Raw genomic sequence first — 22,669 nt, 5'->3', positions numbered from 1 at the left:
ATGCCGGGCTCTAGTGTAATGGTAGGAATTAGGAACTTATCTATTAGTCACACACAATTGGACGGCCCACTGGGAAAGAAAGAGCCCCTTTAATGGCACTGAGCTCTCTAAAGCCCTATAAAAACAATCTCCCAGAGGATGCAGCAGCTATCTTCTCTAGCCGATCAAGCCGCGAGGCCTCGAGAAAGTGGAAGTCATCAAAACTACAAGTATAACAGCCATATATCTCTGAGATTTCGTAGCTATTCGCTGCGACGGCTGTGAAGCCGACGGAGGATGCTGGCTACAACTCACTGCGCTGGACTTGGCAAGCAAACGGCGATGGAGGGCGAGCTGCAAAGGCGCCGCTGAGCCGCTGAGCTGCTGGCCGGGGATCGGGAGCGACAGCTTATTTAAGAGATTTACCGTGGTGTCACTTATGAGGATCCGAGGAGTCTTCCCATCACCTAATCCCTGACAATGCCGGAGATAAATTGGCCCCCCTCGAATTATTCCTCTTTGATCCACGTTTGATCAAGTGGCCACCGCTGAGCAGGGAGGGAGAATAACATCAATGCAAATGTGATTTAATCCTTCCTGAACAGAAGCAAACCATCATTTCCTTATTTAATATACTCTTGTGCACTCTGTCCACACTAGCCAACAAGTACAGGGTGCACTCATAGTTTTAATGATGTTGTGTTGTTAACACTGGGGGGGGGAGGTTGGTGTTGTTGCACCGCCTGTTTGCTGGGGTCAAAGCAGCCCGACCTATGAAAATACCTACTTGATGCATGTGTGTGTGTGCGTGTGTGTGTGTCGGGGCAGGGAGGGGGTTCAAACTAGAAGAAGAGGGATTGATGCTGGGTCTTTTCCTCTCTCTTCTTTCTTTGTGAATTTGAGAAGATGATCCCTGTAGCAGAAAGCTAAAGTTCTGAGGTTAACCATTGGGGAAAACAAAGACGAGCGTGGCTTAATTGGTTTGCATGCTTAATTAAATGCTGGTATTTCAGGAAGCATCAGATAGGGAAGTTAATATAAATGAAACCTCTTAGGATGAGAGCTGAATTAGAACTTTCACAAGGCTGATATGAGAAGACTTTAACCCACTTTCCACTTCAGGGTCACATTGCTTTCCCTTGTTCTCGTCGAGGGAGCAGCAACGGCGATTATGTTATTGTCCCGCTGCGACCGAGGGCTAAAAACCTTGCCACGGTACCATCAGCGATGCATCTTTGTGTGGGAGAAGAAAGCTGAGAGTGATCATCGCTCAGAAAAACCTCTCACACGCACTCTCTGAATGCTCGGAGGTTTTCCTCCGGTCGGTAGGATTAAATTCAAGTCAAAGAAGGAGACATTTTTGTGCATCTCTCTGCAGAGAGTCGACGATGTACCCATTAATGTGCATCGTAAAAGAGGCTTAGAACCTCCGGCATTCGCTTCTTACCTGCTCATGAACGATCTGAACGTGGCAAATATCTTTAGCTTTCATCTCCTAAAGGTCTCAGAAATGCTCAAACCAACGAACCCTTTCTCCGTCCCCGTTATTCAACAGTCATAAGCTGATTAGAGAAGTCAACAGAGGAGGGGGGGGGACTAGAAGGACCTACACGGAGGCTAATTCGGGGCTCTGAGTTTTTACGCTTCCTACATTAAATGGTGTCTATGACAGGGGGCTTAGTATCATTTCCGTGCGTGTGCATGAGGTGTTAAAATATAAATTAACTTTTCACAAAACAGAGCTGTGCTCCAAACCCATTTCACACAGTCTCATAGCAACGGCACTTTCTAAAAGCTCTCTAAGATCTCCGGGCCTTAAGTTGAAAAGAGTTGAATCTTTACTGAGTCACTGATTCATCAGTCTCTCATGGCTGACTGCAAATGTATTGATGGATATGAAAAAAGTCCAAAAAAAACTGAGGATAAATACAGAAAGGACTGATAAACATGTATAATCTGCTAATATGTAATATACTACCGAATATTCCTCACCTTTCTTCCCATTTTCCAAAGGGACTCCTCTTGCCGAAGCCCTCATTCACCATTTTAGTGCCAACAGAATCTTCTTTGATGACCTCCCAAAAGGTCATCTCCAAAAGGCTCAAAAGCTTTTTGTCTTTGCAGGTCTGACTGAATGAGGTCAGTGGACTGATGCGACAGGTAGGAAGAAGAAAAGGGAGCCTGTTGTCTGACAGACAAGCATGTGACATCACACTGGAGGGCTAATGGGAGCACAGGTGCATGCTGGTACTGAGTGACCGCGCTGGACCCGGCCTGTCAAATGCGACAAATGCAAACTCCCGTCAGCGATGTTTGCACTTAGGGGGCGCTGTTGCCAAGCTTTAAAAGCAACTTTTTCCCACCTCTTTACTTGCTAATGCTAATTTTCGTTGTCTGTTTGTATTATTCCTGTGAAACAGCAATAATCCTCATCTATTTGGGGGTTAGAGCTGCTAAACGTTCGCTATATTTCATTATACTTTAATAAGGTGGGTGTGGCTGGGGCCAGAGCTATAAAAACTGGGTCTAGGGTGGCTTTGTCCATCAAAATTGCATGCACTTGAGCGTCGCTAACACACGAGGGAAATGAATCAAGTCGGGATTCCTGACCTTTTCTATGATGGACAGGCCAAAACTGAAAAGTTGGATCCGCTTATCTGCACGGACCTTGCACAAATGAGTATCATTGTAGTAAGAAAAGGCTGGGTCACTTCACAGTGAGCAGCCAAGAGGAACAGATTGCTTCTGCCCTGCACGATCACAGCAGGGACGAGCCTGAAAGGGGGCTTTGTTCGCCCAGGGGGGAGCCTGAATGCCACGGCTTGGCTGCAGAGGCTAGCATGTGGTCTTACTGGAACCGGGCTGGCGTGGCATGTTGTACTTTTAACTGAAGGTTCTTTGGCCCTGTCTTTCCAACCTCGACCCGGTCAGGAATCTCTGGGAGCGGTGACCTTAACCTAAACCCTTACGATTTGAAAAGCCCTGGTCAAAATCTATGTGATGGTTGTTCTAAATGTCCTAAAGTTGGCTGTGCTAAAACATCTGTTTGCAAGCATTTGCGATGTGAAAGAGATGGGAAATAATTAAACCACCCTTTAAAAACCAGCAGGTTCCTCAGTTTCTGGCATATTAAAACATCATTTCATAGAAGTCCCTCAGTTTTGAGCTCAGAGTTTGGGGGTTTTTTTGTTACGAGGGGAGACAGCCGAACATTCTACTAATCTGTTTTAATACTTACAAACAACGCTCACGGCGATTTGACACCTCGTAATTAATAAAAAAAACAACAACTTGTAAACAGGTTGTAATCCTGCTCAGGCAACATTTTTCATTTGCATTATTAAAAGTAACAAGTCACTGTTGACGTTTTGATCGTCCCTAAGAGATGATTTAAATAGCAGTTTAGCGGTTTAAGGTCACTAAATCACATTAATTCTGACTTATATTGTAAAATAACGTCAAATACAGGAGGCTTTTGGCACTTTCACCTGGAAAGGTTTTTGTTTATTACAAACCCACGTGCAATAAAACTTATTCAGCGTGCAGCAAGTTGGTTCTTCAGCAAACCAGCAGCCTCGGGCTCCAAATTCTGATCTCATTACCACCATGTAATGAGGCTTTTTAATCATCAGTGCCTCTCCCTCTGCCTCCCTCGGATCACGTCATCCATCGGCTCTTTGAGCCCATTGGAGCACTGAGGGAGCAGAACCTGCTGATGATGCACCCTTCAGGCCCTAATTACTGAACCAGGACAAGTGGATTTTTAACCGTGGGTCGTAATGCTCGCTCTCGTGCCTTCGCGTTCGTGCTGAAAGAAAGACCTGACACCAATTGTGCGCCTTCGGACTTCTTGTTATTCCTTCCCCGGACGGTGTGTCATAATAAAGCTAAGCCAGGGTCGCGCCGGAGGAGCGAGGAAGTGCTACGTCACGCAGAGTCGCTGGCTACGCATGACACAGCAAACCTGGGAAGAAACAAGCAGTTGCCATGGCGACCGGGCACGGCAGCGAGACAGAACTCAGAGGACACAACAATGTCACTTCTCCCAGGGCCACCCTTCAGGAATAACAATGAGAACTTTAAAAGCTTGTTTAGGTAGATAAAATTAGACATCTTCTTACAGTCCGAGAGATTTTCTAAGTGATTTCTTTACATTCTCCTGCATCTGTTACTTCAACTCCTCCTTGCACTTGCTCGGGATGTTGCTCAGAGCTCCAGACCTCCACTGAATCTGGACTTCTGCCTCTTCTTTTTCGGCTCCTCGCCTCTCTTTTCAGCTCTTCCTCGCTATTTTAACGCGCTACAGCAGCGCGCATTGACATTTTGTGATTCCCACTGTCCTTTCCCTCCTCTCTGTTTCCTCAGAAAGATGAAACCTGCTTTGTTCCTCATGCCAGGAATACGTGCTCATCATCTCTTCAAAGAGGTGCCGGTGTTGCAGAGTGTAGGTGTCTGGGGGAAGAGAACCACTGGACCTGGGTTATTTCTTCAGTTGTTGGGACTCCAGATGGTTTTCAAGTCGTTGTACCCCGATGAGGCTTAAAGTAACTATACTATAGAAACAGCAGGTTTCTAAGGGAAGTTTACTGCAATTTTACTCTCACAATAGCAGAGTTCTAGTAAAAAAAGATACAATCAGAGTATCTGTTACCATGGTAACTGCAGAGAGACTAAAATTGCTTTGACTGTTGAGGAGAAAAATGAAAGAGCACCTATAGGACTTCCTATCAACTGAATATTAATGTTCACTTGATATAGTAGAACTTTCATTTGTGATAATTGTGTACTTTCAATAGTTATAAATCTGCGACTTTGGCCACATTTTTAATAAATATCCAATGATCAAACAGTTTATAACATAATTAAAATACATCCAAACGTGATGTGTCTATAAAAGAGTACATGTACATTCAAAGGCTGCCTTTATCAAGTGTTTCATATTTAGATTTTAATCACATGTCAAACGATGAGATTAGTGAAAGCCAAGCTCGTTTACGGCAGACGCATGATCACTGACACGACATATAGGCGTAAGTAGGCCCGGATCTTCGTGGGTCGCTGGAATATATTAAGCGTTTCTATAATCCTCTCGAGCCGGCGGTTACATAAACCATCTTGATTGAGGAAATAATCCACATCTTTAGCAAAGGTCACAGGGAACACAAACTCGCAGATAAAGGGGGGGCGTGATTTAAAGAGGCACACTTAAGGTGGAAAACGCTGCGATAAATGTTCTGTTTGACGTCCATTTTTATTCACCAGCTGATGTTACAGAGCAGCGAGATATACGGGCCGGCTGTTTCAGTATTCTGCTGAGCAAACACCACATCCATCTGTCCTTCTGCGTAGCTAATGTATTAAAAGATTTAAGGTAGGGCTAGAATAACGCTCTCCTGCTGTCAACCCCTCCCAATTCCCTCCGACTGTGACTCATCAGGCAGTAACCTTGACAGGTGACCTCCAGCGCCCACTCAGCACGGCAACGCAGGCAAGATTTACGAAGGAGCCGGAAAGTGGCGCTGGTGTCCTTCCACCGTCGGAATATTTCTGTGCTCAGCCGACATCTGCGAAGGAATTTAATGAAACCTGCGAGCTGGCGCAATATTAGCCGACCCCTCTTTACCTTTAACTGTTTCAATAATCAGTGTAAATTACAGACTGTAAAAAAAATAATGACTTCATGTGAGTGGAGAGGCAGGAAAAGTGGAACAGCGGTTGTGCCAAGCACTGTCCTAAGGGGGGAAAGGCTGAGGTCTTGGCCCAACCCCCCCTCCCAAACCCTGGGGGTTTCAAGTGGGCCAGAGAAACCCGCTAACTTATCCAATCGGCAGAAAAGGTGTGTAAAAGTCCAGATGTGAAGAAGCCAACATGAAAAGATGAGCAGTGATAGTAAAGTCTACAAATAAGGTACGTAGGCAGCTTTTACTGAAAGACCAGCGAGGTTGGACACTTCATTCAATGAGCAACCGCGGTTTCCATGGCGACATTTTATATTTAGAGTCTTCAAAGAATTTCATTCTCCATTCTTAAACACTCTATAGACAGCTAATAAGCAAGAATCTTATCTTGTTTATAGCTGTGGGTGTTATAATGTGCTCAAAGGTGGGGCGGGTTATTTTAATAAGTTTGTTCCTGGGTCAGCTGCGGGACGTTGTTACGCCCTGTGCAAATATTGACCCGCTTTAAAACGCAAGAACGGTTATTTATGATACTTGATACAATTAGCATCATTCAAGGTTACACGTGGCTGTTTAAATAAACGAGTGCACTCCAGTGAGTCCTGCAATGTCACAAATTCTCTGATAATCTAGACTCACGACCATTACAATCAATACCTTTCCTGGTAAAAAGGGGAAAGGGCGGTTGGACGGACCGGCGCCCTTTCCCACGAGTTGACGAGGAAACGCTCGTCTCTACGCATCCAAAGTTTACCGCAGCCTTCAAAAAGTTGTGCGCGCCTCTCGTTACACGTGCTGCTAAATGACTGCAGTGCTCTGGTGAGGAGGGTGATGGAGGGGCGAAAAGGCACGCGGCAGTAAATACACGTGATTTCTCCGCTCCGGGAGAATAACTGTACAGAGAGTTGTTCGGCATGATTTATAGGTATAACAAAGAATAATCTGAGCGTAATGGCACCTCCTGGAGAACACAGCTATGAGCGCTGCTGCACAATGTCATTAGGCCGCCCAGCCTGGGCAGCAGCTCCAGTGCCACTGCAGGCTCTGGGATTTAGGTAATGGAATGTCTTAAAGGGCACTCCTGGGGCCCTTCCACAACGCTGCGCTGTCACTCTCCTGTTAGCCACCCTCATTAATTATGGAAGCTAGTTAATGCTTAGCGTAGATGCGTTTCAAGAAAGCCCACAGGAGGCAGGAGAGGAAGAGGGTGGTCAATACAGATGCTGAAGACAATACAACGCAATGCTCAGGTGGGAAGCAGCTTTTCGAGTGCACGCAGGCCTCTGAAAGTGCACAGAATTCATTACAGTGTGTGTTTCACCCACCGAGCTCTTGTCAAGTCCCTCAGAAAGCACTGATGACTCAGAATATGCGCTTGTTAATGATCTGGGTAATGATCCGCTTGTCTAACACCAGACTGATCGGCCCATTGTCAGGCGGCATCAGAAGGTAAAGTGCTATTTCTACCCTTTTCCTAAAAAAGATCCTCAGCACGTCTCTGTTCTGAACCTTCAAGTGGGGATTGGGGCGGTAAACTCCGCACCGCTCTGTTTGGCTTAGGAAAGCAATAACAGCAGCGCGGTATGAGTAACACAGATATATATCGCCTCATCTTCCCGGAGGGTTTGCATGCGAGGTTCCGACAGATCGGATAATGATAGTCACAGAATGTATTCATGATTCATTAACTCCACATTTTTCCTGAGGTGCCGTGTGGGGGCGGGGGAGGCTAAGCCCACATCCCTGTCAAATTTGTGTTGTGTATCTGTGCTGATGGATGACCGGTGCTAAAAAAAAATGCTTACCTACCTACACCCCCCCCCCCCCACGCACACACACACACACACACCACACACACACACACACACACACACACACACACACCCTTAACCCGAACAACAGCTTCATCAGCAGCTTCATCAGTGTCCCCACAGCCTGGAGGATGTGTAATCGAGTCTTACATATCGATTTGCTCGGTCCCCAAACTGCATTCAAATTGCTCCAATACGCACGTGCATGTGCACGTGCACGCTGCATCTGACGGCACTGGGAGATTCCACCATTAATATTGTTCTTCGCAATTTACAGGGTGAAGTTTAAACTTCAGTCTAAAGGAAGGAAAGTTGAGCATTATTGAGTAAAGTGAGTGAACATTATTAAACACATAAAGTCATTTTTCCCCCCCTTGGAGCATCCTGGGACGAGTTTGGATTATATAAAAGGGAATTTAATAGAAAGTCAGCAACAAACAGCACCACGTGACGACCAAGTCTGCGTCTGCAGCTCAGCCGATCGTTGCCAACTCAACAGACTGCAATAACAGCACTTTTGTGACGCTGACATTTTGGAGTTAGCGGCAAACACGCGTCGCTGGGAGACTGTTGGATAGCTGTTCAAATAGTCCCTTTTTTCCCACTCTGCGGCACCTGTCTCCCACCATGGCCGGAGCGGCAGGCTCCATGAATACATGTTTATTGAGAGGGGAAGCGTCGCTGTTGAAAGAATCCCCTCCAGACATCCATTCCCCTGCCATATGGTGCACCTCTATCCAAAGCAAAGACAAAAATATGCAACTACTGGCTGAATTCGGAGGATTTTGAGCCAGTTCGGCACACACAGCCTGGTTCCAACTGATGCTATTCTTGACAGCTTGTTCTCATCATCTCATTTTCATATATGAGAGTCAGTGTGCCATAAACATAAACACATAGGCTCAATACGTTGCTGGTAAATGAAGCAGGGGTCAACAGGGTCAGCTCACTTAGTTGGGTGGGTGTAGACATCAGGATATAGACTGTGATATTTGGCAAACGTGTGTAAAGGAAGCGCTGGTGAGTCCAAACACCAAATGCCCCAACAACAAACAAGGAAAAGAAAACACATCGTGTCAAACAGCCAGTGGAACGAGCTCGCCGGTGCCCGCCGATGACGTGGCGGTTGGTAGCAGACCTACGTTCAGAGCTGCTCGGCTCCTGCAGGCCCGGGAGCGCGGGGACGGGATCTCGGATTTAATAGACCCACCAACAACATGGCAGCAATAAGATGAATGTCAAGGCATTTGGTGATGGAGAATTCATGCTGTCGTTAACTGAAGTGGATTTACGAACTGCAGTAGCATTTATGATGGTGATGTTCCGTCATTTATTCAAACAGGATCCATTCCACTAAAATCCTGTTAGTCTGCACCATGCAGTTAGTTACCACTGTAGTCAAGCAAACGCAAACTCAAATCATGAGATATTTGTGGCTCTAATTCGCAGATAAGCAGGGAGGTGTTACTAACCGTGTCACCAAATGCTGGTCTTTCCTGGACCGCCATCCAGGAGGCCAATTTGCTCATTAACCCTGTAGACGTGGGAGTTGAACACATGCCGTCAGTGCAGCAACCTGGGGTTGGTGGTTAAACCAGATGTGGACTGTGCTTGGGCCTTTTGGAGCTGAGTCACAAGATTTCCTACAGTATAAAATGGTTTCTATGACTCCCATTCAGCTCTTTAAAGCAACACTTAACGGTTCATTTTGGAGACTCATTGAGTTTTTCAGAGAACGATGGGTGTTCTGTGCAAAGCATCATCAGAGGGCACCTCTGGAGCAGCTCAACTTGGATTTGAAAATGAAAAAAACAGGGCTTTTATAGATTCGTGCCAGCGCTAGCTTCAGACTCCAGTCATTGAGACCTTTGCTCAGCATCTGGCAGGAAGTGCACGACAGAGACAAGGAAGCATCAAATGAACTGAGCATCTAACAGCACAGACATCAGATCCTCTTGTCTCTCAGTCATGACATAAACAGCCCAGAGAGACAGTCAGAGTGACAATCGTATGGACGAACCCTAAACTCGTGGCGTACTTGCCGCCCCTTGTGGGGTTTTTTTGTTGTTTTTTTTGTCCTGCATGATGTGGAAACGTCCTCCTGATGCAATTACGCAACATTTGAGGACACCGACTGGGGATTCTCTGAACTGAATGAAAAAAGGTGTTTGACGGACGCTCCGCATCTGTGGTTCTGAAGATGAGAGAGGTTTTAGTCTCGCAGGAACAGCGGCGCTTCTCCTCATTTCCAACCTTCATCGTGACTGAAGGAAAAGAAGCATGGGTGATCCCTGCACATGGCAGGCAGACATCCCATGCTTTATTCTTCTAATGCAAATGAGGCTGCTGCAGGAGCCTGAAATGTTGCATCAGCAGAACTATAAATTACACCGTGTGTGTGCTGAGTACTAAAAACCCTGCACCTGCTAATAAAAGATATTGACGGCAAAAATAGGTCTAAATATGACCTAAGAACAGGAGAAACATGGCTTATAAATCGAAAGCACAGGTGAATGAAGCATTTTTGTCACGGTGATCACAGAGTTACTGTTGTTCAGCAGCCTGGACGCTGCAGAGGACAGCTGGCTTTGTCTGGGGCTCCTTGTGTATTCGCACAGGCCGGCTTCTTTGTCTCCTGTGTGTGTGTTCATCTATCTGCTCTCCAGAGACACTTATCGCTTCTGACTGCTGCTCACACACACACACACACACACCACACAAAGGAAAAAGAGACCAACCACATGCACACATAGCCCTGAGTGTAATCTGCAGGCCCAGACACAACAGAGGCCACTGAAGCATTTATTTAATTTGATTAGAAAATGGGAATCAAACACTGAATGATGGATGACATAGCATGCAAATATATGCAAACGAACGAAGGCAACCGACGCAACCAGCAGAGAAGATGGAAATCACAACAGTAAAGAAGCAGCTCCGTCGGTTTGCTGCACAATTCAGGAATAACCTTAGCTTTCAGACCTTAAATATTAATTTTTTTAAATGCCCATTTGGTCTAATTTGGGTGGGTATGTGCAACACCGACCTTTTGGGTGGCACACCTGACAGACATGGCCTGTCTAGACAATGAAGGACAATAAATGAGGTGAAGATGCAGTGACATATATAAAAAAGGTCCCAACAAGCATTCTGCCGTCTTGTATCTGAAGAGTCGTTCGTTAAAGAGCTGAAGATTATCACGTAAACCAGACTGTAACGTTAGCGTGGGAGAATGGTAGAAAGAACTTTTAGCTCAACTGCATGAAGCAGAAACAAGCATAACGAGGCAGAGCCGAGCCTGGTGGCTGAAGAGGAGGGCATGAAGGAGGAGAAACAGCAGGACAAAAAAAAGAGGACATATTTTCTAGGAGTACAGCAGATTTAACTGGAAAATGACATAAAAGCTCGGTGGCGCTAAAGCGACTGAGAGTTGAGGACTCAACATTTGCATCGAGTAGCTTCGGCGGCTCCGTCGACTGGGGCCAACAAAGGAGCGTCACAGCTGCCGCGTGTTTTCAGCTCAGCACCTGGCCTCGGCGCCGACGACGCCCGTGTTACTATTAATCTGCATAACAAAGCAACTGCGGCATGGGGGGGCCGCTCGTCCAGCAATGTGGCTGTGCTGACAAAGACACAAACATCACCCTTTCTTTTGGTGGAGGACGCCAACGTCATCCCACGGAGCAGCGCGGCGGAATCACTCGCACGTCGCCGCAGCGCCTGTTCGCTGCTGGGAAACCAAGGGATTCAAGAAGTGCAGCTCTTCACTCTGAGTGTGGGCAAAGTGTATCCCCATGTTTCCTCATTAGTCTGCGGAGGCACAGGGCCTAGAAGTACACAGCGGAACAAAGGCGGGATTCTTCCATACAGCAAAGAGCAGAAGCAAACAGGAGCTGAGTGCTCAGCAGAAAGGGAGGAAGAAAGTTGGACTGCGTGGACGGCAGTGCTGAATCTGACAGACCCCAGAAACCAAGCCTGCTATATTCCTTCATCAACAACAATAGCAGAGGTTTGACTTGTTAAAGCAACAAAATTAAGTAACTCCTGCATCTACTCGGACATGAGGACCCATCGAGTGCCCCCCCCCTCAGGATTTAGCCTGCTACGCGTGTAGCCTGAACCTGCTCCAGAAACCTGATTACCCAAAAACTGCCATGTTGCTGTCTTACTGAGTGCGCAATGACCAGACTTGTGGCTACGCTCCGGGTGGATGTTGCCAGGCTGCTGATGATCGCAGCGTTGACTTCCTGCACTTCTCTTCGGCAGCTGGTTGCGGGAACATAATTCTCTAATAGGAAGGTTTAATATTCATCTCCAGGTGAGCACTAGCTCAGTCTCCTTCCTGTTCAGCTTTGGAACACAACGCATCCCAGACAGCGCTGTGGAGGTCCCAGTGGAGTTTAATCAGACGTGACTGAGGAGTGGGAATGAAGGGTCCGCTCTTCTCCGCTCAAATCTCCTTGAAACATACCTCGTAGGGGGGCGGCCAGCCGGGTCAGTCCCAGGCAGCGCTGCTGTGGATGCACCAGTGATGTAATCCTTAATCTCAAGCAGTCATGTGCCTCGGGTTCAGCCAATCACCGATGCTGATGCTGGTAACCACACGTGACATTCTCCTGAGGTTGTAATTCATGAAACATTCAGATGCTTATTTACAGATATGATGCTGCTCCCTTTAATTAATCGCTTTACAAGTAATAAAAAAGTTCAGCTAATATACTGTATATCTATGTAAAGGGGGGGTGGGGTTCAAGGTCATGAGTAGTGCACGATGCCCTTGAGCAAATCGCGTTCTCACCACTAGATGTCTCCAAATCTGGCATGATGGAAGTTTTGTTTATGCGGAGGTGTTGTTTATTCATGCGAATGCCATCCCGTGAGGAGCACAGGGGAACACTGAGGCAGCATCGGCCGGTGTGAGTATCACCGCTTCCTTCCAGTGGCGTTAAAGGAACACGTTACTTTCCTAAAAGCGCTAATTTCCAAGGCTTTGTGAGTATCTTTGTGACCGTATCTTTGTGACCGTAGCAACAGCCCCGAACCACCATCGCCCTGAGGTCAGCAAGTAGATGAGCTTCCAGTTTTTCAAGACTTTAATACTTTAAGATTCCGTTGAATATTGCGTGCAATGAATTTGAATACCACCAACCGTCCCGATCCCCCCGAGGAAGCTAGATATTAGAAAAACCCAACCAGGTATCATGTTTGCAAGCATGAATCAGACTGTATCTGGAATAAAACCCATCAGATGCACCCTCAAAGAACCTTGAGACCCGCGAAACACATAATAAACACAACATCACAATTACTGGCGCCATGAATGCGCAGAAACTATGAGGCAAACCCGTGAAGAAATGCTAATCCTAAACAACAGCTGTAGTGGATCGGAGCTTCAACACACCCTACTCTTTATACAGGAAGCAGAACAATCCTTTTATGCATGAACAATACATTTATCTATGTCAGTAAAGTCACAATTCACACCGACAAAAATAGTAAAACAGCACAGACGCCTCAATAATGAAGCAGATATAATTAAATTATGGGCAGATGTACATGAATGTGTGGTTGAACTGACCTTTTTTTATGAATTCACTCCTATTTTCTTGACGTTTGATCAAAAATGTGAGGCTGTGTCTGACTCTGCTGCATTCATTCAGAGTAGAAGGAGCCTGAGGGTAACAGAGGACTTCAGGCTCTTCCATCAACCTGCAACTGGGTGGAGGACTACATCTGCAGGGCTGCGTAATTATGATGGCTCACTTTTGCCTTCTCCAAACACAGTGGAGAGATCCATAATTCATTGAAGCAAAACTTAAGCTTGTGCATTACAGCAGCTGCTGCTGCTTTAAAAGAGACACGTTTTCTTCCCTCCCTCTGAAAGCCCTCGATCTTCAGCCACGGTGTGTGTGCGTGTGCTGTATTTTTCATTTGCCGGGACTGTTTCCGGGGCTGAAGGCAGCTTTAAGAGGGAGGAGCAGGCTGCGGGGCGTCCCGGTCGTTGGACGGGAAACAGAAAAAGGGGGGTAGGCAAGAGTACGTGCGTGTGGAGCCGGTGAACAGTTGGTGGAAATCAAATCTGAGTCAACAAAAAAAACAGAAAAAAAGGGGGCAGGTGAAATGGAGGGAGAGGGAAACATGGGGATGTCGAGCTCATTAGTGACTGAGAATATGTGACCTAGTTCTACTTCTTTCTTTGCATGCCCCAGTCTAGGTGCCCTGGCATCCAGCTCAAAAAGAGGGGCGAATGGGGCCTAAATGGTGAGTAGATGGTCAGGATGCCAAACATCCACAGCAGAGCTGGAGCTGCCTCCTCCACCCCCCCCGGTTCCCCTCCTTTCGGCCTGCTGACGTCATCCCCCAGGACCACGCGACTCTGCTGCAAACAGGAGCACCTGCTGGTTTTGGCCAACCATCTGGCCCGCCTCCACCTCCAGCTCAGCTATCCCAGAGACAAGTTTACAACCCCGGCTGCGGACCCCACAGGCACGACCCAGCCATATTAGGAGGCGCTGCTCCAGAGACGTTTCAGTAGCCCCCACAAGACACAAGTCATGTCGTCATAAAGATGCTTCACAGCAGCTTCAATGTTGAAAAGTTATATTGTGAAGCAGCTTTAATCTCCTTGATACTGAAGCTACGGAATTCCCCAAAGGAATTGCTGACTCTGGAGCATCCAAAAGGAGGATTTCTGTCTCCGCCGCCCATTGATGTGTCCCCCCTCCTCACCTCCTGTTTAAATACAATCAGCATCAACTGCACAATGATCAAAGCGAGCCGTCGCATCGGGGCCTAATTCTGCTGCTGATGCCAGCGACGGCTCCTGTTGCAGTGAGCGGAATGATGATTTCCTTGGTTGCTGTTATTAATGGCACACATGTGCATCACTGCAAATGCAAAAATGCCCTTGCAGCAGGACGGACTGCAGCACCTGAACACGGGAACGAGGGAAGAGTCTATAAATGCCTCACACCTTTAAAGCCAGAACACCGGCAAATCCTCTGAGGCGTGTTGGCAGCGGAGGTCTGGCTGAGAGAAACGCATTTGGAATGATAAATTTAACTTTCAATCATTGGATTCTGGGTCCAGCTCGTCTCCTCTCCGGCACCGGGGTATTTGCCACTTTGCCCCTCCCCTCCTGCCCAGCCTGCCAGCAGGTCAAACACAATCGCGGCTCTGTTGGCTGAATGGGACGGTGGTCGACAGGTGACTAACCTGAATGGTGCACGTATACTCGGTGTCGTCCAGCAGCCTGACGGTGCAGCTGTATTCCCGTTCAAGATTCCTGATGCTGCCACTCATGAATCGGCTCAACATCTTTTCCAAAAGAAAGAAGAAGAAAAAAAGCGTCGCTCCCCTGCGTCTTTAGGACCAGAACAATAAAACTCAACGGCAACGTCCAGGTGAATGTCACATTGACCGCGATGGCCGGACCTCTACGCGACCAGAAGCACCGGATTGAGCCGCCGCAGCGCGCACCATTGTCGTCCCGGTAAGTTGTCCTCCAGCGGGCCCGATCTGAGGAGAGGAATGTGAGGATGCCCGCATCCAGACCCAGCGACAGCTCAGCCCTGGCGGGTCTGTGTGCGTCTGTGACGGAGCAGGGGATTATCTCTCACCATCCAACGCCGCCACTTGAGCGAGGGGGGCGGGACCCGGCGGAAACTGACGTCAAAGTGAACCAACGGGACTCTGTGGCAATTTCTTGGAGGTGTTTAATAGCCGTGGATTATTTTTCTGACAATGCACTTAATGCAGAATTCTTCTATCTTTGCAATAAAGAGAAAATCATTTCAAACCAGGTTCATCATAGACGGAATTGTGCTAAAATGTTACGCATGAATATTTCAAAGCTTTGAATGTGAGTAGTGAACCTGAATTTTGGGGTCTCGCACTTGTGATTTGTGGGCAGTTTGAATGAGTTGTCTAGAGATAACTCAATCCTACCTGACTAGTTTAATTGTAAACGTACAGGCTGTTTAGAAGCTGTGAAATGCTCGTCAACCCAAACTAAAGGTGGGCTCTCCGCACAGGTAGAAACGTGTTTACGTCTCCAGCCGGCGGAGCGCCGATTGGATGAGCTCCAGTGCCACCTGCAGGCCAACGTTGCTTAGTGCACTTCTTCAGGGAAAAACGCTTTATTTAGGTGAGGCTATTCCATTTTGCCTTGTAGGAATCAGTAGTCTCCTTCTACCTTCAGTTCCAGCTGCACATAAAAAGCGAAACCTTTGCCACAGAAATATTAAAAGTAGTCATCAGACTACTCGTTTAGCGACTAATATTGGTGAGGAAAAAGAGGAAGGATGTTAGTGAACGCTTGTTCCTAATTTGATCAGTAATGTTGAGGGTTTTTTTTAAACAGGAATAAAAGGGAGACCTCGATGATGTGACTGTTGCCGTGACCCGGATTCGAACCGGGGTTGCTGCGGCCACAACGCAGAGTACTAACCACTATACGATCACGGCGAGCCGCGAGGGAGGTGGCGCACCACCATCCGGTGCATAAATTCCACAACACATCTGTCATCATTTGGCTATAACGCGCATGATAACGTGGAAATTAGTTTTCATGTGACGCCGATTTCAATTTCACTGGAATCCAATGCAGATCACAACTCTTAGGGCTTAAAGCTGGAATTCCCTCAAACATATTGTTATTCATGTTTAATATTGGTATGGTTGGACCCAATTTCGACTCACACCACGATGATATGAAGTGAGTGAGATTTCTTCTTTAATTTGGTTTAAATGGTCTTCAAAATGAATGTTTGTTAGTTTGTGGAGGGTTTGTGACCCTTAAAATCCAGGCATATGGACCCTTAATTAAAAAGGTCAATATTTAAGCCAAATCTTACTTTATTTAAAATGCAATATGCATCATAACATAAAGTAACATAACATAATAGACAATGAAAAAAAATTGACATTGACAAAGTAGTGATGAAAATAGTGGAATATAGACATTAATAGGTATAAAACAAATTTGGATAAATTACGTAGACTGGCCAGCTTTCTACAAATAAAAATAATTTACAGATGTGATTTAAAATGATTAGCTACAAAAGTGCAAAAAATGATTTTTAAGTGACGAGATAAGATGCCTTAAAACACTATTTACAACATGCTTGATTACAGAAAGACAGATCTGCAGTGGTAAAGTTCATTCTCTTCACTGTCTTCCGGTTTGTTGCTCCTTTCAAACGCAACTTGAGCAGCAACTTCTGCCTTTCTCCATGGACCAGCCACGGCCGGATGCAGCAGCAGCTTGCTTTCGTTTCAAACCTCCACAGTTGTGGCAGAAGGGTCTCCTTATCTTATAGTTGATAAAGGACTTCTCTTATAGAGTTTACAGGAGGCCACCAAAGGTCTTCCTATATCCACCTGCTGGCTTTCTGTTTGACGCTGATTACTTGTCATATGAGTATAGTGCAGATCCACCTTTATGACCAGTGATTCCTAAGAGGAGGAGAACAATTTTGCATATGTAAAGTAGTCTCTAGGTGCACAAAATTGAACGTAAACTTAAAAAACATTTGCGACTGCATACCTTGAGTTTTTGAAGAGAACATATCCGCAAAGTACAGTCGGGGTTGTCCAATGGATTAAATAACAAAGAGTCCATTTCCAAAGACGTTCCGGGCCTCGAAAAGATGTCTTTCATTGCCTGAGGATTTATAGTATATTAAAAATGTTGTCATCATCTTCTGAATTTTTCGCTTCTATTTAAGTGTAAAATGAAGGTACAAGAACATGTTTATAAATCGCCCGCTAGATGGCAGTATTATAAAAGGTTCTGTGGTAGACCGTGGGCGGAATAAAGGAGAAGCAGCGCGAGATAAGTGACTACATCCGGTTTTGTCTGTAGCGGTGGCAGAACAGGAAGTCTATATATGGGAAGAACTTCCTGAAACAGCAAAATGTGGGGACAAATGTTCCCCATTGAGTAATTCCTGGTGACTAATGGAAAATGCAGCATTTGAACATATTCCACTTATGAAAGTTAAACAGATGATGTGTTACGATACAATTTATAATAATCATTTCTTATAAATTAGGCCTTGTCACAGCTCTAAAATTTTATCGCCAACAACAATAAAAAGTGATGAATACTTACAGGGAGGCTGCTCAGAGTGACAGTGCAGTCTTGGATGTGACTGCAGATAGACTTTAAAGTAGCAAAAACCACCAAGACATTCGAATACAATGCTGAGAAGCTGACTTGCACTTCTACTCCACACAGAAACAGCATCTGCTTCTTCCGTGGCAGCACTAGGGGAAAAAAGTTAAAATAAAAACCACAAACATTAACCAAAGGGACTTTCAGCCTGTCTGTTAATGGAAGATTAAATGTATTAATAATTGATTCCCAAAAGCATCAGAAAGACTTCTTAATTTTATGCGATACGGCTCCGAGTAACAATTCTTTTGTGGTTTTGATTTTAAAAACAAATCTGGTTATTCACACCTCAAACCACAAATATTGAATGGGTTGTGTCACATAAGTGTGGAGGGGAAAATAAACAACCCCTCGCTGAAGGTGATGACAAAGATGTGTAATTCTGTTCGACCTGCTGGGAATGAATCCGTCATATTCCGGAAGGTGCTGTGTCTCCGACCATACAACTGATGCACACAAACGTTCCTGAACTCACCGTTTGCCTGACTCCAGCAGATGTCTCGCAGGTGCAGCTCCCTCGTGTGCCCCGTGGTGCGAACTGGGTCAGCGAGGGAACGCGGTTCCTTAAGGGTGTGTTTGATCTCCACCACCTGCTTCCCTGTGACCAGCGCGTCTCTGCCAAGATCTGGTGTGGAAAGACGGGAAGGGTGATGGCGAGTTTGGGCAAAGTCAACGCAGATCCACATGTGTTTTGATTCCAAGTTTGATTTGGCAAGACTGTATTTTGACAGAGTAGTTGCTGAATATGAGATGACACGGCTGACTAGTTTGGGGGAATTCCCCTCATAAGATTCAAGGCCATGCAAACATGCTCTAGTGGAGTCATTAAAAGGGTTCACGGGGCGGCTGACTGGTCATATTAATAACTAGCTTTAGATAACTTATTACATATTTCCCCTTGACTTTTGCTTAAATCTGGGATATTTTTAGAAACCGACACCTCTGTATTTCTCATGCATTTCTTAATAAATAAGATGTTCAGAGTTCATTCTTGCAAATAATAATCCAAATCAGACCCTCGAGGAGCCGGTAGCACCCATTTTGTGAGTGAACCAATGGCAGCAGGGGCAGAGGTTGACCCAATAGCAGCTGTCTCGCAATGCGCAGCTCTCAGGTTTCATGCTCGTCTGTGGCCAACAGTGTGAATTTCCACAGAATGAGGTCACATATTGGTGAGAACTTAAAAAGGAAATCATCTTCTGATGGAAGGATGACTTCTCACCGCTCAACCTCACCTACTGGCGTAGTCCTGCGTATACGACACAGAACTGCTTGGCCAGCTCATTTGAAAGTCACCTGTCGTCCACTCAAACATATCAGATATAACTTGTTCCATCGGATTCATTCTAGAACTTGGACGATGTTGATGTTTGAAGAACTCACCTTCAGACACCTTCTCCAAGACATGCGTGACCTTTTCTGACTCCAGGATGTGCATGTTCAAGTATTTAGTAAAGATTCCAGTACTTTTCCTCCCATCTTGGACCTCAAAAGCCTCAGCATCTTCACATCTGCATAGGTTAACAAAGCAAGTTGTAAGAACATAAAGCTATATTATGTAGGTACTGCATTTGAATTGGAAAACACATTTATTTCTAAATAATGTATTTAATAAAAAGTGCATACGTGGCATAACCATAGACAGTGTTCCCACTTGGTCCCAATGGCATGAGGCATGATGGTAGGCAGTCCTGATAATACCTTTAGAATAAAGGATCAAATAAACCAATAAACATAAATATAGACCATTTGAGTATCTGGACAAAAACATCTGATACTGACAGTAAGTAAAGGAAATGGATTAACAGTGAACTGTAATACTAACCATTTTCTACAGGTGTCCAGCAGGATTACACTTAATGCAGTGTGTTTCTTCTGCATGCTCAGCATGATCCTCTGCACGCAGACGCAGTTTTCAGGACCGTACGGTTGGGGCGCATCGATAGCTACGAGGTAATTCCTCCCAGCGTGCTCATACCCATGACCAGCATAGTAGAAGAGACCTGTCAACAGAGGCGTAATCTGGTGTCAGCAATAAAGGCAAAAAAGATATGATCATGCCATTTCTTTAGAGTTAAACTGCAATCCTGGAATAGTTGATGGGAGGCGTTCGGAATGCTGCTTGTTTTTGGCTCACAAAAAGCCAGATGTAACTCAGTTTCCCCTTTTTAGTAGATAGCTAGATAGCTAGATAGCTAGATAGCTAGATAACATCAAACATAACATCCTATCAAAATATATACTAAAGTACTTTATATACTAACCATAAACTCCTTTGTCTAAGAGGTTAATGAAGTGCATAATGGAGGCCAGCATCTCTTCCCGGGTCAGGTCCAGCAGTGAGACCACTCTAAAGCCGAGATGCTGCAGGTGGTTGGAGAGCTCATGTACATCCACGACGGGGGCCATCAGCTTTGGGTGGTTGGAGTAATTCAGGTTGCCAATCAGTAGAGCAACTTTGTCGGTGGCTAAAACAAATAAACACAGAATTCTGAATGAATACGCGAGGAACTACAAACACATGCCACATTTATGTTGCGATCAAAATGATAACAATTCAGGACAATGAGTTTAATTATGTTTACCCGTGAATGCTGCAGAAGGAAGCTCCTGTTGTGCTAAAGGTTATGAAAAAAGAAAAAGACAATATTTGACCCTGTATCCATAACAAGCAGTATAGTTAGCCTAATGGCTACTGAATGTAACACTAGTTGTAAACAGACAAAACACAGAGTTGCTAGTTTCACTTGACATCCCTTTTCTGCTGTGTGTTAAAGACTCAGATGAAGCAGTATTTGGAGTCTGACAACTTCCCTTTTACACAGCAGAAATGGGGAAAGTACCTCAAGCAGAATGGAAAAATCTTGAAATGATTAACAGGTGGAATGAAAGCTGTATGGAGGAAATACCTCTTTTTTTTTCTTTCTTAGCTTGTTAATTCAAAAGAATCTAAGCTGATAAAAGAGGAGGCAGATATGACATACCGGTACTTATATGGACTTCAACAGCCTCAGTCCACCGTTCCTCCAGCACATTAGATATACAGCACAGATACGATCCTGCATCTTCCTCCGTTGCACCAGCGATCTGCAAAAAAAAAAACACAATTCAGTTCTTTTGGGCACATACATTTTATGTAAACATAACATGCAACAAGGTCATTTCCCTCTGGGGTTAATAAAGTCAGCCAGTCTGTCTTTGTGCAGTTCCAGTACATAAAAGCATGCTGATTGTAGGCTTACTCAGTGAACTCCATCGCTGATAAAGGCTGCAACAATCAGAGTCATTGAATTAAATATATCAATCACCAATGAGTGTGTAAGCGCTCACTATCTGCACCGAGGTAGGTAAAAAGCCTTTGTTTACCTGTAGTGTGTCGCCCGTCTTCTTCGACAGTTCCTGTCCGTTCCTGTACCACTGATAGTGTGGAGTGGGAATACCAAAAGCAGTGCATCGGAGGGTGACGTCAGTACCCCGCTGGACTGTCTGCGGGTCGGGGTTGACAGCAATGTGCGGCTCACCCTGCCAGTCCGACGGCAGACCTGAAGGAACGGATCAACCGTCACACCACAGGCACAACGCGGTGGGGATCTTCGCAACAAGGGAGCGACGCTTACCCGATTTATCGATGTCCAACACCTTCAGCTTCACCCATTCGCTGAAGACTGCCTTATTAAGGTGGTTGTTCACTCGACACACGTAGGGCCTAGTTTTTTTGGCTTTGACGGTCAGGTCTGCTTCATTGGCACCAAACACCTTGAAAGAGGTGATAGAAGAAGCAGTTTGGCAAATATACATTAAAGGCTTTAATGCCACCTAAGTGTTTGGATTACTGTTTTTTTTTTAAAAGAGCTCGGGTCAAGATGTCAAGTTTGAGGGTGTTTTTCCCTTTAGGTTTATAGTGCACAATATTGAGTTTTATCAGGTTAGATAACAGCAGTCAAGAGATTTTTCTGAAGAAAAGGAATTCCAGAAAATGAGTGCCATAGACCACAGTACATCCGTTTGAAGCTACAGACACTAGACTACAGACTGCTTTGTTTTAAACTACAGTTCATATTTGGAAGTAACTTTAATGTGACTACAAGACCCGCTCTTATTGGTTCACGTTCCGTGCGCCGATCGGCACAATAATGGAAACCAAAGACCCTCAGTCCGTGAAAACAATAGACGCGCACGCACGCACGCACGCCACATACCTCACACACAACGTTGTCTTCATTAGTGAACCACTGGTACTGGAGAAGACCCGTGCCCTCAGCTCGGACACTCAGTGTAACCGTGTGGTTCACGGGCACACACATGGAGACGGGGTGGCTCACTATGACAACCTCTGAAACAAACCCAGAGGAAATCTAAGTCATCCGAAGCCTTTAAATCACAGCACGATTGTGACGCCATGAGATAGCGTACCTCCGATCATCATGCGACAGGGTTTGGACATCAGTGCATCTTCTGTCAGGATCTAGGAAGTCAAAGTTGATGGAAAGGGTTATTTTTAACCACCCCGTGATGGAGCTGATAGCGGAATCAGGAATATGACTGAAACATGTCCACCCGTCACCGATAACTTCTCGCGGGACAGTATATTTTTCAATGCTGGAGTAATTGGGGGGAAATGGATTTAAAAAAAAAGTGATAGTAAGATCGTGTTTAGGTGCGTACCTGCCGTCAGCCGCGGACGAATCGGGCAGCCGTCGAGCCTCAGCCAAAGTGTGTTTTCTTGTTGCGCTTCATAACTTAAAACGAAGCGAAAAGGTGAAACTCTTCCCTTTCCGGGAAAGGGAGCGCGAGCGCACGCACGCGCAGGCCGATACTATGTCTGAAATACAGGAGCATTCCTGGGGGGGGGAAGATATCTAACCCGTTCTACACTGGAAACGGACACGAGTTCTTAAAATTATCGATCATAGATGATCCTTTTCTAATGTTGGAATACTAAACAGATCAATTTTAGGTTAATTGCCGTCAAGAACCAGGCAGAATTTAGAATCTATTTCTGACATTACGGTAATAGTTGCAAT

General features: G+C 45.6%; 2 protein-coding genes, 1 long non-coding RNA gene and 1 other non-coding gene across 4 annotated transcripts in view; 1 reads left to right on the top strand and 3 right to left on the bottom strand.

The window, feature by feature from the left end:
* Positions 1-15,193, bottom strand: part of LOC130536687 (FERM domain-containing protein 5) — a 33,911-nt gene extending 18,718 nt beyond the window's left edge. Inside the window, 1 exon segment of the mRNA XM_057052807.1 lies at positions 14,684-15,193. Coding sequence (XP_056908787.1) covers positions 14,684-14,785 — 102 coding nt within the window. The 5' untranslated portion in view covers positions 14,786-15,193.
* LOC130536690 (uncharacterized) lies at positions 10,750-14,961 on the top strand. Its single transcript, XR_008953434.1, has 2 exons — positions 10,750-12,063; positions 12,273-14,961. It is a non-coding gene; the product is annotated as an uncharacterized LOC130536690 (long non-coding RNA).
* A 669-nt stretch (positions 15,194-15,862) lies between the features above and the next one.
* On the bottom strand, positions 15,863-15,934 carry trnah-gug (transfer RNA histidin (anticodon GUG)). The gene has a single exon. It is a non-coding gene; the product is annotated as a tRNA-His (tRNA).
* A 372-nt stretch (positions 15,935-16,306) lies between these two features.
* On the bottom strand, positions 16,307-22,466 carry malt3 (MALT paracaspase 3). Its single transcript, XM_057052806.1, has 15 exons — positions 22,311-22,466; positions 22,059-22,110; positions 21,845-21,978; positions 21,263-21,401; positions 21,012-21,187; positions 20,630-20,732; positions 20,231-20,263; positions 19,910-20,113; positions 19,471-19,648; positions 19,272-19,346; positions 19,029-19,156; positions 18,121-18,270; positions 17,583-17,737; positions 17,016-17,132; positions 16,307-16,924 (listed from the first exon to the last, which is right to left on the bottom strand). Exons 2-15 carry the CDS (start codon positions 22,087-22,089, stop codon positions 16,778-16,780), a joined length of 1,770 nt encoding a protein of 589 aa, XP_056908786.1. The 5' UTR covers positions 22,090-22,110; positions 22,311-22,466; the 3' UTR covers positions 16,307-16,777.
* Positions 22,467-22,669: the final 203 nt, after the last annotated feature.

The sequence above is a fragment of the Takifugu flavidus genome, chromosome 13 (genome assembly GCF_003711565.1).
Source record: "Takifugu flavidus isolate HTHZ2018 chromosome 13, ASM371156v2, whole genome shotgun sequence".
Classification (NCBI taxonomy): Eukaryota; Metazoa; Chordata; class Actinopteri; order Tetraodontiformes; family Tetraodontidae; genus Takifugu; species Takifugu flavidus.
The sequence above is the reverse complement of the archived record's forward strand: the minus strand, read 5'-3'. Positions and strand labels throughout refer to the sequence as shown.